General features: G+C 36.7%; 1 protein-coding gene across 1 annotated transcript in view; it reads left to right on the forward strand.

Annotated features, from left to right (window-relative positions):
- The window catches only part of LOC306873128 (F-box/WD repeat-containing protein 7-like), a 167,250-nt gene that overhangs the window by 60,420 nt on the left and 92,252 nt on the right, over positions 1-14,578 (forward strand). Inside the window, exon 3 of the mRNA XM_079422185.1 lies at positions 3,513-4,253. Coding sequence (XP_079278311.1) covers positions 3,582-4,253 — 672 coding nt within the window. The 5' untranslated portion in view covers positions 3,513-3,581. The remainder of the gene's footprint in view (positions 1-3,512; positions 4,254-14,578) is intronic.

The following is a 14,578-nucleotide window of genomic DNA, read 5'->3' on the forward strand; positions in this document are numbered from 1 at the left end:
GTGTATGAACTTCAGTTTTAATTTAAGTGCGGTTTAATTTAATTTAACTACTTTCTGATAATTTCTTACTGAGACTCCAACTAGTCATTAAACATGTATCTGGAACTTCTGACCTTCAGTACCCCACTTTACAGAACATAGACTTGCTCATCTGTCCTCAAAAATGCAGAAACCTATGGCGATATGAGATGCAAGCAGCATCTGTGAAGCATACTAAACCAAATTACTGTTGTTAAGGCAGTTTTCATACACTTTAACAGTCTCGCCCTCAATGCAAATGAGGCTTAATGTAATCGTGTGTGCGTGTTGCCAGTTAGATTGCAGTACTGTCACTTGATCACACACTAGTTCAGTTGTGCAGTCTAACAGCACTAATTGTGTTCCGAGTCTAATGCAGTTGCACAGATAGACCAGCATGCAGGACATGAATACTAACAGGCAGTCCAGCACCTTCCAGAAACAAAACGACCCACTTCACCAGGCACAGCCACTTTGTGTTTGCATTGAGAGATGCATCGAACTCTTTGCCAAGTAATTGTTTTTGAGCATGCTAATGAACTAATTGAAGTTGTTTAATCTCCAGAGATTGCACAGGTTTTCTTATAGAGCTCACCTTGTTCAGCTTCTGTATAGGAAGGGAAATTGAAATGTCTATTTGAAGTTCATCACCATATAATTTTCCAATTGGATCTCGGCTGATTGTGCTCTCATCTTCCGTGTTATAAAGGAAACTGTTCAGTAATCAAAAAGCTCATCTAATCAGATGCTTTAAACCGTTTTAAATAAATTGCCCTGAGATCTCTGGCTTCATATATTTGCTGTGATTAAACCTTAATCCAGGCCTTGGAGAGGAGTAAATGCATGGATAGATGATGTTATGGTAGTACTGCTGGATGTTTGCGTTAAAGAAGAGGTATAAAGTTTAGCAGGGTATTGCGGTTCTGTTAGCCCCTGGTGGTAGATGCTGTAACTACAGCATTTGGACTCATAAAGCATGTTGTTGCTATATTAAAAGTCATTCATGATTATCTGTATACAATCATTATTGCTAATATTTTATGGCGATTTTTAGTAGTGTCTGACTTGACCGATTGATCAGTGCAAACGGTATTGTCAGATTCCTAAATGAATGTCTTCTGAGCTTGTTCATTTTAGTCAATCAAAAATGTACAAGACAACACTTTTTGAACGAATTGTTTAGAATTTCTGATTTGTATATTTTTGAAACCTGAAGTTCTCAGAATTTGGCAACAGACAGCTGAGGGCAATTACGGCTTGTTTACACTTGGAACAATAATTAGCCTATAAAGTTAGCAATGACTATATTAGTGTCCAGCGTTCTGTTATCGTTCAGTATATCATCACTTTAAATGGTCAAGCTCTTTAAAGTGCAGTCAGTCATTTTTTTTTAATTGTTCATCAGCTGGAAAAAAAAACATTCTGAAAGTTATTGCAATGAATTGTTATAGTTGAGGTGTAGATTTAGATTTTTTTTAGAGTTGAAATAATTATTAACTTAAATGATTATTAAAACTAGTTATAGTTATCGTCTTTAGTCTGAATCCAGGCCTTAAGAATTGCATACCCCTCCCAATAATGTATTCCTCAAAAATACTAAAATGTCTGTGAACAGAACAGTTGTTAACAGCAAAAGTAATTGCATTTTTTTGTTTTTACTTTTAGAAACAAGCCACTTGTTCAAACTTGTTACAAAAATAATCACTGAGAATTTAATTCGTCATCTTTCAATTTACAGGTAGCTTCTGCATGGTGTTGTGTTGTCAAAAAGTAGCAGTATTTTGTAGCTGTATTTCTTGTGTATTTTTCTTGTGCATTTTATGCTCACACAACAACATTTGTGCAATCACTTACCAGCTCTGCCCATCTGTGTGCTCCATTATCTTAATCAGGTCTCTATCAAACGCACGTGCTCTCGCGCTCCTGATTGGATTACACGGCTCATCCCTGCTTTCACTCACGCTGTTATCTAACGTTTTTACTGGCTTCTGTCTCTGAAGTTAGCACAAGGTTTAATTTAAAGGTTTAATAAGGATTTTTCCCTGCTGGCATGGTCTTTTTATTTTATTTTTTACTTGCCTTACTGAAATTACACTACTCTTAAAACCAAATGGTGCTAAAAAAGAAAATCAGCAAAAAATCATATTTTACATCACCTAAGAGTGACATTGCAGTACAGGGCTAATGTGCCAAAATCCCACTCTAACTGGTGGGGCATCCTCACGGTAGCATGATATTATTGTGTACATCCTGCTGCAGACCTGTGGTATGTGTCTGGAAGCTAAACCCTTATTCATGTACTGCACTTATTTGGCAGTGATGCCCTCTGCTGGCTGGATGTGGTTGTCAGTGACTGTATTTGTTCTATTGTAAGAGTCATTGGCGTTTCAATTGTCAGAATTCTACTTGAATAGTGAATCTAGTGCTGCAGTTGAATAGTGAATCAGTGTTACACAAGACATCTTGCTCCCAACAGAGAAATGAGATTGGTCTGAAATAGCTGTACTGTACATAGAATATCAAATCGTGTTCTGCTTGAATATGAGATGAAATGCAAAAAAGTTTGAAGTCTTTAAGAAGATTAAGTGTTTTTGAATTATGCTCACCAAGGCAACAATTATTTGATGAAAAGTACAGTAAAAACAGTAATATCACAATTTAAAATTTTATAATTTTTTCGTATTTTTATACATTTTAAAATGTAACTTGTTCCTGTAATGGCAAAGCTGAGTTTTCAGCAGTATGATCCTTGACTAATGATTCTAATATTCTGATTTGGTGATTAAGAAACATTTCTTATTATTAATGTTATAAACGGTTGTGCTCATTAATATTTTTGTGGAAACAATGCCAATTTTGTTTTTTTTAAGGGAAGAGAGTTTTGAAAACAGCATTTGTTTGAAATAGAAATCTAGTGGTCTGTCACTTTTCAATTTAATGTATCCTTGCTGAATTTTTTTTTTTTTTAAAACAAACAAAAATAAAACCTCCTGACTCCAGTATTTTGAATGGTACGTGTTATTTTATTTTCATGTGCTTTAGAATCTAGTCTTTAGAATTTAGCTAAAAATAAAGAGAATTTTGGTTAAAACAGTAGAATTGAAATGCAACAGTAAAAGCAGAAACTTATACAGAACAGGCAGCAGCGATGAAATGTTTGTTTGCATGTGTTGAAGTGATACTGTTGCTGTGGTTTCCAGGCCAAGCCTAGTGTAGATGAACAGCTGCCAAGCAGGAGAGGTGCCCATTATTTGAGGGATGCTTATAATGCGTCTTTCCCAGCTTAGATGCAAATGTCCATTGTTTTATTTCACAGGCATGAAGAAAAAAATAAGTTACCCAATTTCAGCACACTTTGAATGCAAACAGGAGAATGATTTTCTTTTTTTATACAACCAGCCTATGTACATGCTTTTTATTGCCTTTTTTGTTGTTGTTGTTACTACTATCCACCTATACTCCTCTCAACCATTTCCTGTCTCCATCTCTTTCAGAATGCCAAGTCTTTGTCCTCCTCAGACAGCCTAGCGAAGGTGCAGGAGGTAGCAAGCTGGCTTTTGGAAATGAACCAGGATCTGCTGTCGGGGGGCAGCGGCAGCAGGGCGACCCAGCAGCAGAGGCCTGGGGCAGCGGGGGCAGGTAACAGCACCTCCGGCCGCACACCTCAGCCCCAGGCGGAGCACATGAATCGGGTGCTGGAGGAGCAGGAGCAGGAGGCGCAACAACAGAGAAGAGAACCGGCCGAGGAGGAAGAGGGTGGTCGAGAGCAGCCAAGGGAGGCAGAGGAGGAGCCATGGCCTTCCGGAGGTGAGCCGGTGGAGGAAGGACGGAGGAGCGAGGTGAACGGAGCCGAGAAGGGCGCCCAGTGGATGTGGGAGCAGGAGCAGCGTCGGCGGCATAGACGGCATCGCGAGGAAGAGGACGAGAACGAGGAGGAGGAGAATAATAACGCCGGAAGGGAAGGGCAGGTCAGGGTGGGACTTCGTTCAGAGGAAGACGACGACCGGCCAGAGGATGAGGAGGATGGCGAGGAGGAAATGGACCAGGATAGCGATGAGTTTGAGCATTCAGAAGAGAGTGGAAGGGAAGAGGAGGAGGAGGCTGAAGATGAGGAGGAAGGAGAGGAAGGCCTCCACTCTCCCTCCCTCAGGACCAGTGTGTCAGACCTTAATGATAACACGGACCAGTCCTCTGGACGACAACACCAAAGCTCACCCTCTGTCTGCAAGAATAAGGTAAGCGTCTGAATTTAACTATCATCTGGTTTTTAAAGTCCAAATGGAATTATTCTTCTGATTAAGTATAATGTAGTGACAAGTGTCTTATCTGGGCAGAATCTTAATGGGCTTTGTGCAGTCATGGTGTTTGTCTCCCTCTACTGGCCATTTTTGTTCTTACATCAGATACACAGTCATCTTTTGAGACTTGATTTTATCCAGTGATTAAGGAAAGCTACAACTGTGTCATAGCCCAGACATTACGTACCTGACTTATTGCGAGGAATATTCTTTCAAATAAAGGTTGGTTTGATAATATGGAAAATATTGGCATGCATTGAATGTGTTCAGGAGTATCTGGATTAATATAAAACAATTTCTCCTATAGTTCTGACATTCTTTTCTGACATTCTTTGATTTTTATTTTTTTTAATTGACTTTTATTTTGATCGCATTTACAGTTTTATATTTAAAAAAAAAAAAAAAAAAAATTGTGCAGCCCTTTTAATTTATTTTAATTTAACCTTTTTATGATTTTAATAAATTATTAGTCTTCTCTTTGAGGAAACCGGAGTTAAAGAAATGGTTACCTAAAAATAAAAATGTTGTAATTTACTCATGTCATTCCAAATATCATCTGCTGCACACAAATTGTGTATTTTCATGGGATTTTGTGTGGAAAGAGTTTGCAGATCTGGTCTGGGCCTGTCCGTGTCTGAGGGTTCAAACAGCAGGCTTGTGTTATGCTGCAAGATGCCCGTTATTACTTGTCATTGACCTCAAATGGAAAGCTTTTGAGCTTTATTTAACTGGACTGGTTGTTCATATATGCTTACAGTTTGAGTATGAAGATACCATCACATTCTTTATCTGTATGGATATGCATTTGATGTTTATGAGGTCAGGCGGAAGTGACCTCTAAACCCAGGAGACATGTATCTGTGTCTCTGAATATATGACCTAGGTTTTTCAGCCACAGTAGTTGATCATTAAATATTAACATCAGAGGTCATAGACATTCACACTAGTAATCTAGGTGTGCTTTTTGGAAAGCCATGTGGTGTACACAAGCAGTTTCTTTCAAATGTTGTGTATTGGTCAGCTTGAATCAAAAGAGAGCGATTGGGTCTACTTTTGAGCAAAGAGGAAATACAAATGAGCGGTGATGGAAGAGCGAGGGGAGGGGGAATACAAGAGTGCACAGACCCTCCTCATCCTCATGATGTCGACACACTTGTCAACGCACAGACAGAAGACGACCTGCGAATCTTTTACCATTTCTGTTTGTAACTGAGCTGAATCTCTCTGAGCTGCCATGGGGAATCGGAGTATGAAGAAGGTCGCACTGTTACTGGTGAGTGAATCTCCAGAGAACATCTCATCACATCTGTGTGTGGAGAGCATCTCATCCTCCTTTTGAAGCCGCTGTGTGTTTTGGATGAGAACACAGTGTTTATCTGATTGAGGCAGCCACAGCAGGGCTGAGGTTCACAGAACAGTGATGTGTGGAGTGTGCCTTTTCAAAAGGATGTGAATGTTTTTTTATTTATTTTTTTAAACCACAAAACCTATTGAGCTGCCTGACTAGTAGGGATGTGGTCAAGATGGTTGATTAGTTAATCTTAAGTTTTAGATTGAATTTTTTTTTTAATTAACTGTGGGGTTTTAATTAGCCTGTTGACAGTGTGTTGTGCTTTACTTGGTAGCAGAGTGGTTTTCAAACTGGTCTCTGAGCACCAACGGGGTCCGCAAGAGGGTGCTAGGGGTCCACAGAATTGTTTGGAGAGAAAATGTGGTAATAATAATTAAAATAATTTGATAGAATTGAGATTTAGCAAATATTTGGTTAGAAATTGTTTTTTGGACTTAATTGTTTTGCTTAATTTTTTATACAACTCAATGTAAATAAGTAAATATTTCAACTAGTAAGTACTTTTTTTTTTTTTTTTTTAAATGTTTAGTTCTAAAAAATATTTTTCTGGTAAATGACCAAATATATAAAGAATATTTTAGTACAATGTAAAAAAAATACGGTGTTGTGCAAGTTTTCAACCTGCATTGCAGCTTAATTTTTTTTTAAATTATATTTTAAAAAAGAGAATCACTTCACATATTACTGGCTTAATTTAAGCTGCTGTCCCTGTTAGGATGCTGTCTAATGGTTCAGAGTTCACATTTTTACTGAATTAACATTTGTTGATCACCATGTTTGATTTTTGTGTTTTGAGCTACAGTATACATTATGTTGCTCATTGAAACTATTTAAATTAATATTTTATTTACATATATATCAAGGTAATATGTTTGCCTCTAGCTTTAAGTTGCTAATAATGCCCGTATAATTTATTTGGCTTTAGGGTTGGACCGATGTGTGTTTTTTAGGGACAATGCTGATACCGATTATTACAGATTAAATAGACCAATAACCGATATTTCGAACCGATTTATGTCTTGTAAAAATGAAAATGAATGTCAAAATTAAGAATAACAAGGGCTCTGACAAAAATTTCTTTAAATGCTTTTAAATATTTTATCAGCAAATCTGTTTTGAAAATGGCTGATACTGATAATAAAAATGCTTAATATTGACTTTGATAATCGGCCAGGCCGATAATCTGTCAACCCATATTTGGCTTTGAAAATCAAGCAGGTTTGTATATAAAATAAGGTTTGTATCTCCTTGCATTGCTAAATGTTGAGCAATCTTTGGTTGCCTTCACGAGAATTTTTAAATTCAATAGACTGCCTGTTACTCATTAGATGAACAAAACTATTTAAGTTGTCAGTTATAATAGACTGCCTTTATTTTTTAATTCATATTAATTTTAAGTATGTCTTTGGCTTATGCTTTTTGATTTTGAGCATCTTACATTGAGTGTTATGGCATTATGTTGACAGGTTGAAAGTAGTTTGAAAACTTACATTTTTTTTTTAACTCACTGTGGTCTGTCCAGCTGTTATTTAATGAGTCCCCACAAACCATTTGTTGACTAGTCAACCCCACTGACCAGTCCGTTTTGAAAATGGCATTTGAAGTAATTTTGGGGGAAAAAAATGAACCAACCAACTCTTTTGGTCTAGTGTGACTTATAGACTCAATGGTAAAGAGCGCATCTGTGGCTAGTGTCCTAATCCTCTTGGCGTATCAAGATTTCATTAAGAACGTGAATAGGAAATGCTCAACCTTTTTAAAGGTCGTTCGAAAATATTTTCCTTGAGGAAATGTTGTTCCACCCTGTTTTTTCTGGTTTGGGATAATGCATTCTGAGCTTTCTATAGTATGCTAATGTTGGGCTCTTAAAAAGCCTGTGATAGAAATAACTGTGGGTTTTAATGCCAAATTTGTATTCAAAAGCAGCATCCTGTAACTGATAGTGTTTGTGTTAAGCTCAGTAATGATTGAATTCCCTCATGCTGTGTAAGACAACAGAATAAAGAACTGAAACACGGAGTAGAGTGCAAAACTTTCTCATCTGACGTCAGTCCCTGAAGTCAGAGTCTTGACCTCAAGGTTGATTTAGCAGGACTGAAGAAATGAACGTGAAGCAGTTCCATTTAAACAAACATGTAATGGTAGAAGGTGAAGCCTGGCTATTTAACTTTTAAGCAAGAAAACTGTTTCCTTGTAATGTACCTTTCCTGTTTCGTAACATTTTTGAAGATTCCTAGCAGATTGTCTGATGGATTTTGTCACTTCGAAAGACTGAAGAATTGTAAAGACTTTTTTTTACTAATTAAAGTACTGTGTAAATTCATAACTAGTTGGTTGTGAAAATAGATTCACACATTTGATTAAACACATTTGATTAACATGCAAAAAGAACAACAAAAAAACAATTTGAATAATCATTTGTTTTTAATGAAAGTAATTTTGCTGTGAAACACTATAAAACTAGTAAGAAAAAAAATGATCGGCTTTCTTTAACTTAATTGCGTCATCTGCATAACCAACTCGCACTGTATAAAGGTACTAGGATTTGTTTTGGTAGGTGCATGTTACTGTTTTTCACCCTTTAGTTAATTAAAAAAAATGTGAAAGCTTGTCTTTGCATTTTCCATATCGCAAAAGCAGGTTAGAAAATGTTTCTGAGCACCTGTGTGGAAATTGTTTAAAAATGTTTGGCACCTGAGACAGAAGTAGATAGGCTCCAAAATTAAACACTTTATTATGCCTGACAGTGGTAAAACAATTTACTAACCAGATAATATTTTGAAGACAAGTTTTATTGTAATTTTTCACTTTACTATTTTGCATTTATTTTAAACATTAGTTATCTAAACATTTATCTTTTTTTCTGTATACGGAGTATTGCGCAATTCCATATTCAAAAAGGCCTTTCTTGTGTATTTCCACCTGGCAAACTCCTATCTGCTCTAAGTTTATGGTTCCCTCATTTAGCTGTTCTGTGATTTATAAAAAAAGGTTATGCAGAAATCAGATGAGTGCTATTTGTACCCTTGCAGTCGTTGTTCATGCTTTATGTAATATCTAAGGTGTAATTAACTTCTGTTGCCAAATTACTGTGTGACAGATTAAGCTGCAGAAACATCAAGGTTTCCCATCAGAAAGGAAGTGTCATTTCTCCATAAATCCAAAGACCGAGATGAAAGTTGACCCGTATTAGGAGCCTCTTTAGATCTGTGCTGAACCTAAGCCATGGGTTTTATGGATTCAAACGGACTATTGAATCAGGCCATGTATAAACACTCTGAAAAATGAACAAGCTGGAAGAAAATGCCCAGAAGGCATTCCTTAAATTAAATCTGTAATTAAACACGAACTAATTAGAAATTATATATTTTCACCCACCTCCCCACAAAGCCCAATTTTACCCCCGTTTTATTTTTCAGAAGTTGGTTTAATTGGGACATACACTGAAAATTCTTTGAATCATCAGAGTAAATTGATGATTTTAAAATGTGCGACACTGTTACATGCGACTTAATTTAAGTGTGGCTAAAAACAAGCTGCTTTTCCTCACATTTTCTTTTTAAAGCTGTTGCCATCTGAGACTAATTTAGGGAGTTTTGGCGACAGCCGATTAATTGGCTTGGAATCCTGCTGTCCTATGAAGTTCTTGCAGTGTCATTTTAGGTCAAAGTCCTGCAGTGTAACTTCTACGTCGGCCGTCTGATGACAAACAAATGGGAGTACAGCAGCTGTTTGATATTCAGGAGAGACGTTAAGCTAGAAATGTTTGTTAGCTTGTCAATGCAATAAGCAGTCGCATAGACTGGCTTTAAAAAATACACCCGGGCTAAAGGCGGTGCAGTTCTTTGAAGACTGTATTCACATCAGACAACCGCATGAAGAGATCCAAGTGTATGTAAACATCCTGTGTGGGATCACAGATGGTCTTCAAAGAAAGGAAGATGAAATGGACATGTTATGTCTGGAAACTGAGTTGATGTTAAGCCTCTGCTGTCATCAAGTGGAGTGGAGGTGGGCCTAATCACTCTCTGATTTCAAAAACTGATTGCAGCATCAAAAGATACACTTTTTGACCTGGTTTCAGACTTGTTTACTGAGGCATGAAACGCTCGCTGGCCCCTGACCTGTGTACATGGTGTTTACTGTGTTATTCACACTGGGGAAGTCATGTTAGATTTCCTGTATTTGCGGTCATTGCCGGATCTGCAGTCTTTGGCCTTGAATTCAGGTTTGGGAAAATGACTGCAATTAATGGGTTATTTATTGTTAAATGTGTAAAATTTCCAAATGTTCATTCGCATTTTAAAACTCTTCTGTTTTTGTCAGTACACTTTTGTTAGTAATGTGAATTTGGACTTAGGACAGTGGTTTTGGGGCAGTTAAGGTTTCTGATTTGATGCAGATACTTGAGAATTTTTTTCTCCTATTTACATTAATTTTATTAATTTGCCTCCAAATGCAATAAATGCTAATATATTTTTTTCTCCTATTTACATTAATTTTATTAATTTGCCTCCAAATGCAATAAATGCTAATATCTTTTAAAATGATTTGAAGTAATACACTTAGTAGGGTACAAGCACATATTAATACTTAATAAAAATACCAGTGCAAATAGTTTTGCCACATTCAAATTCAAAACATTTTTTTAGATTAATTTATGAAACTATTAATGTGCCGAAAAATATTCACAATGATTGAATGATTTTTTTTTTTTCTTCTTATGGTCATATTTTTATTTGAATTCGTTTCATCTTACCCCTTGACATGACACAGCTTACCTTTTGTTTTTTGTTTTTTTCTTGACATCCTGCAGTATAATTTGGTGTATTAGCTTTACCTAATTTCTCTGTGAGGACATCTTGTGTAAAGTGGCTAATCTTACCCCACCCTCCTCTGTGATGAGAGTAACGGGTAGACTTTTGGTATGCCAAGGAGCACAAACACACACACTTTCCCCTCATCCCCAGGTGAGAGCAGGAAAGCACTTCCCACTCTGGGATCATCTGACTGGCACCATCTGTCAGGCTCAGAGCCTGGAGCTGCTGCATCACAGGAAGAGCGCTCTGAATGTTTCATATGCACGTCTCATTACATATGCCCTTTCTCGGGACACAACACCACACAGTCATATGGCACAGCTCTGTCTGAACCACTCTCAGGTCTTACTGCAGTGTATTTTTGTAGCGTGACCCTAAGAGTGTGAGATCAAGCTAGTGTCCGATGCTTTGATCCGAGTCGGTACAATATGTATATACTGGTCCTTTAATCTTTATTTTAATAGTGCACCAAAACCGAATAATAATGTCTGCTTGGGTGTATACTTTGTCTATACTTGTTCACTAGCATAACTGCTAGAGCTTGTCATTTTTTTTTCAGGTTAATTGGGCGTGACTGTCCATTAGGGCTGGGCGACATGGCTGAAAACTGTATCACGATATCAGTTTCATATCGGTCGATATCGATAATTATTGATATTTTTTTTAAGGTGGTACATCAAGTTCGTGGTATTACCAGTCTTGGCGGGGACGACGGTCTTGCATAATTTGCAGACGACATTTGGTCTGACTACGGTCAGACTTATAATATCCAAAAACTGCCATACTGGGAGCTGACTTTCTCTTTTATTTACAATTTCCTCGCTCGCTGCGGCACTCATTTTCTGCTTATGAAGAGGAATCCAGCAGACCAGCCAATAGGGTCTGGCTGCAGACGTGCACTCTCAGCCGCGCGTGCGCACTTTTATTTTTTTTATTTATTTATTTATTTATTTAATTTTTTTTTGCGCGTGCGCTCTTAGACGCGAGACAACGATATGGCGCAACCAAACATGATACTGTTACATGATTGGCTGTTAGCGTGTCACTCCCTACGTTGCTAGGTTACCAGAGAGCGAGTGCCTTTGTTAATGCAACCAAACTTGCTTCGCAGCCTTTGTTTTCTTCCGACGAAGAATAAAAAATATTGAACGTTTTATCGAACACATTTTTTATTGATATTGTTCACGTGTCTATCGCGATACATATCGTTATCGTTTTATCGCCCAGCCCTACTGTCCATAGTTATGTATTTATTTATTTTGTAATGGTTAGCCTATTTATCCATGCATCAGACTGATTTCTTTGGCCTTGTGCTTCAGTTGGTTTGGCATTTTGCAATATGAACTTTGTAATTTTAAGATGGTGTCAAGGTAAAAAATGGCTCTCAAACGTGCTTAAAAACACATCTCAAGACCCCTGTGGTCAATTCTGTTGAGTTATATCCCTTTACTCTGGCTGTTTGAAAGGAAGAAGACGTCTTGTGTGAACACCCTCTAATCCTCTCTCAGTATTGAGCACTGTCCTGGACTGAAAGTCAGTGTGGACAGTGATGTAAATTGCTTTCTGGTGCTGTAACCAACCACAAAATTAAAAATGAAGGTCCATTTACCATGCTTGTGTTTAAATACTGAATGCTTGACATGTTTTGAGGTTACAAGATACAAGAGGTTACAAGTCAAAAGTTGTGTTTTCATGGTTGATCTGTTCCATGACTTCTAAATACTTGAATATGAGTCTAATAGAGAATTGACTCCATTCACTTTTTCAAAAGTCTTGGTTCGGAGTATTTTTTAAAGTTCATTTTGCCCCATTGAGATTTAAATAAAAAACCTCAGTAAAGTGTTCTAAGCCATGAACAAATCCTTTGAGATGAGCCACTTTTACTAACCTTAAAAAAAGAAGGCAAAGTTGCAAAACTGTGTTCTTAAAGATCTCTTCTTAGAGATCGTTCACCCAAAACTGAAAATTGTCCTTTACTCACCCTCATGTCTGTCCTCATGTCTTATGACTCACTGAGCAGATATGATGGATTGGAGAACAGGGCTCATTAATTTAACCTGTTCTTGCACACGCATGGAGGCGGACTGTCACACTGTCAGGGAAACTGAATTTGGCTCGTTGGCATGTCGTGTGGTACGGGCGTCATGTGAAGAGCTGTGAATTGTCACTGGAGGGCTGTGGGTTTAAGACATTGTGTCATGAAAGCTGCTGTGCTGAGCTCCAAACACATGCTAAAATGTTCATATACACAAAGATTACTTGAGTTTCATGCTTGCTTAAAGTTTCACCATTTTAGATTTGGTTCATTGTAATACTGTTTTCAAATGTACTTTTTAATTTAAACATTTTTGTATTAGTTTAGGTCTTATGTAAATATATCTATACATTACATTTTGTGTTTGCATAGCGTTTGAGGAATCAGCAGAACATTAGCCAGAACTCACAGGCGAGATTATACTTGATGACCATGAAAATGATTTATTTTGGTTCATTTTAAAAAAAGCTAGATGAACTGCCAGAAGTAAAATTTAGTAAAGACATGTGTATATATAAAATAGTATTTTTAAATACAATTAAAGCCTATATATATGTATATATGTATGTGTATACTTGCTGACTATTGCAGCATGTTTGGTGTGTCGTGTTTGTGTACGAGAGAGAACGAGAAAAAAAAACGGCAGTAAGTGGACACCTGTCCTGAGAAACTGTTGGGTGAAGCTGAGTCAGAGGTCACGTGAAGGCTCTTCACAGTTGTCTCTTGTGCACTAATGAGAGAGAAGGAATTTCTCCTGCATACTGAGCTGTGTGGATCTGCCATTGTGTGCTCAATGGGGAAGATCTTATTCTTCTGGATAAAGGTTGGTATCATTCATATTTATAGTTTTGATCATTTGACTTCTGTAGAGCTGTTTTCACACTGATGCATGTACTCTAAACTCTTCTTCAAGGATCTGAGTGTCAGTCACCAGATAGAACTGAAGGCATGAGGTTTACACACCCACAGCCTCATGCATCTATAATTTACAGCACTCTGCTGTCTTTTTTGAGTATTTAGCTTTTTTATGTGCAGTGCCAGGGTTGTTTATACAGGATTGTGATCTTTCTTTTACCAAAAGATGGTGATTTAACCCCATTCCCGTAATAAGGCAAAAGCCCAAATTGGTTAATCTTGCAAAATAAATATCCCAATTAGATTTCACTCCAATATAGGGCTGCAACTAACGATTATTTTGATAATCGATTAGTTGGCCGATTATTCTTTCGATTAATCGATTAATCGGATTAAAAAAATATTGACCAAAAAAAACACTATTCCACATTCTGCCCAATGTCCTTCAAACAAACGTGACAACTGAATGCTATGAAAACATACAGTGCTTAATTTATTAGACCACTTATCATAATAAAAATATGAAATTTGTAATAATGAAATAATAAAAAATTTAGAAATTTGTCAAATTTGTTTAAATTTAAAATTTTTATTGTGATTTATTAGACATAATAATAAAAAATGGCCTCATAACAGCTTGCATTCTTGCTGGTATTGTTTATGTACTTTTTGACTGCAATTGGGTATCGCGAAAAAAAAATACTCAAATAAAAAATACAAGAAAAAATAAGTGCTCTGGTTTTCTTTCATAGATAACAGCAATAATGATATTATAGCATTAAAAATAGCCTACTACTGTTACTAAAGAGCTTACACATATTGGAGTACTAACCAGTACAGAAAGCCGAAAAATGATTTTGGTTATCACCAATACTGTTACTTTAGAGCAGCAGTGGCACAAACCTTACATAAACACATTGTTAAAAAACTTACATAAATTTGTTAAGCATTGTAAAAATTGAATATAGTTTAAACCTCTATTAAAAATTAAAATAATAAAGATAATAATAAAGACGAATAAAAACACAAACTCAGTGTTAACCAACAGGTAAGAGTAATGTTCTGCAGGAACTACTTTGATCACAGTCACTTCGTCATTTCTTTATCCTGTAAAAGGCCGTTATGGAGCGTCTCATGTTTATATTCAGACAGACAATTACACGCTGTTATCCCTTTAAAGTTCCTACTCTCATAAAATATT

The sequence above is a fragment of the Barbus barbus genome, assembly GCF_936440315.1.
Source record: "Barbus barbus genome assembly, chromosome: 7".
Lineage (NCBI taxonomy): Eukaryota > Metazoa > Chordata > Actinopteri > Cypriniformes > Cyprinidae > Barbus > Barbus barbus.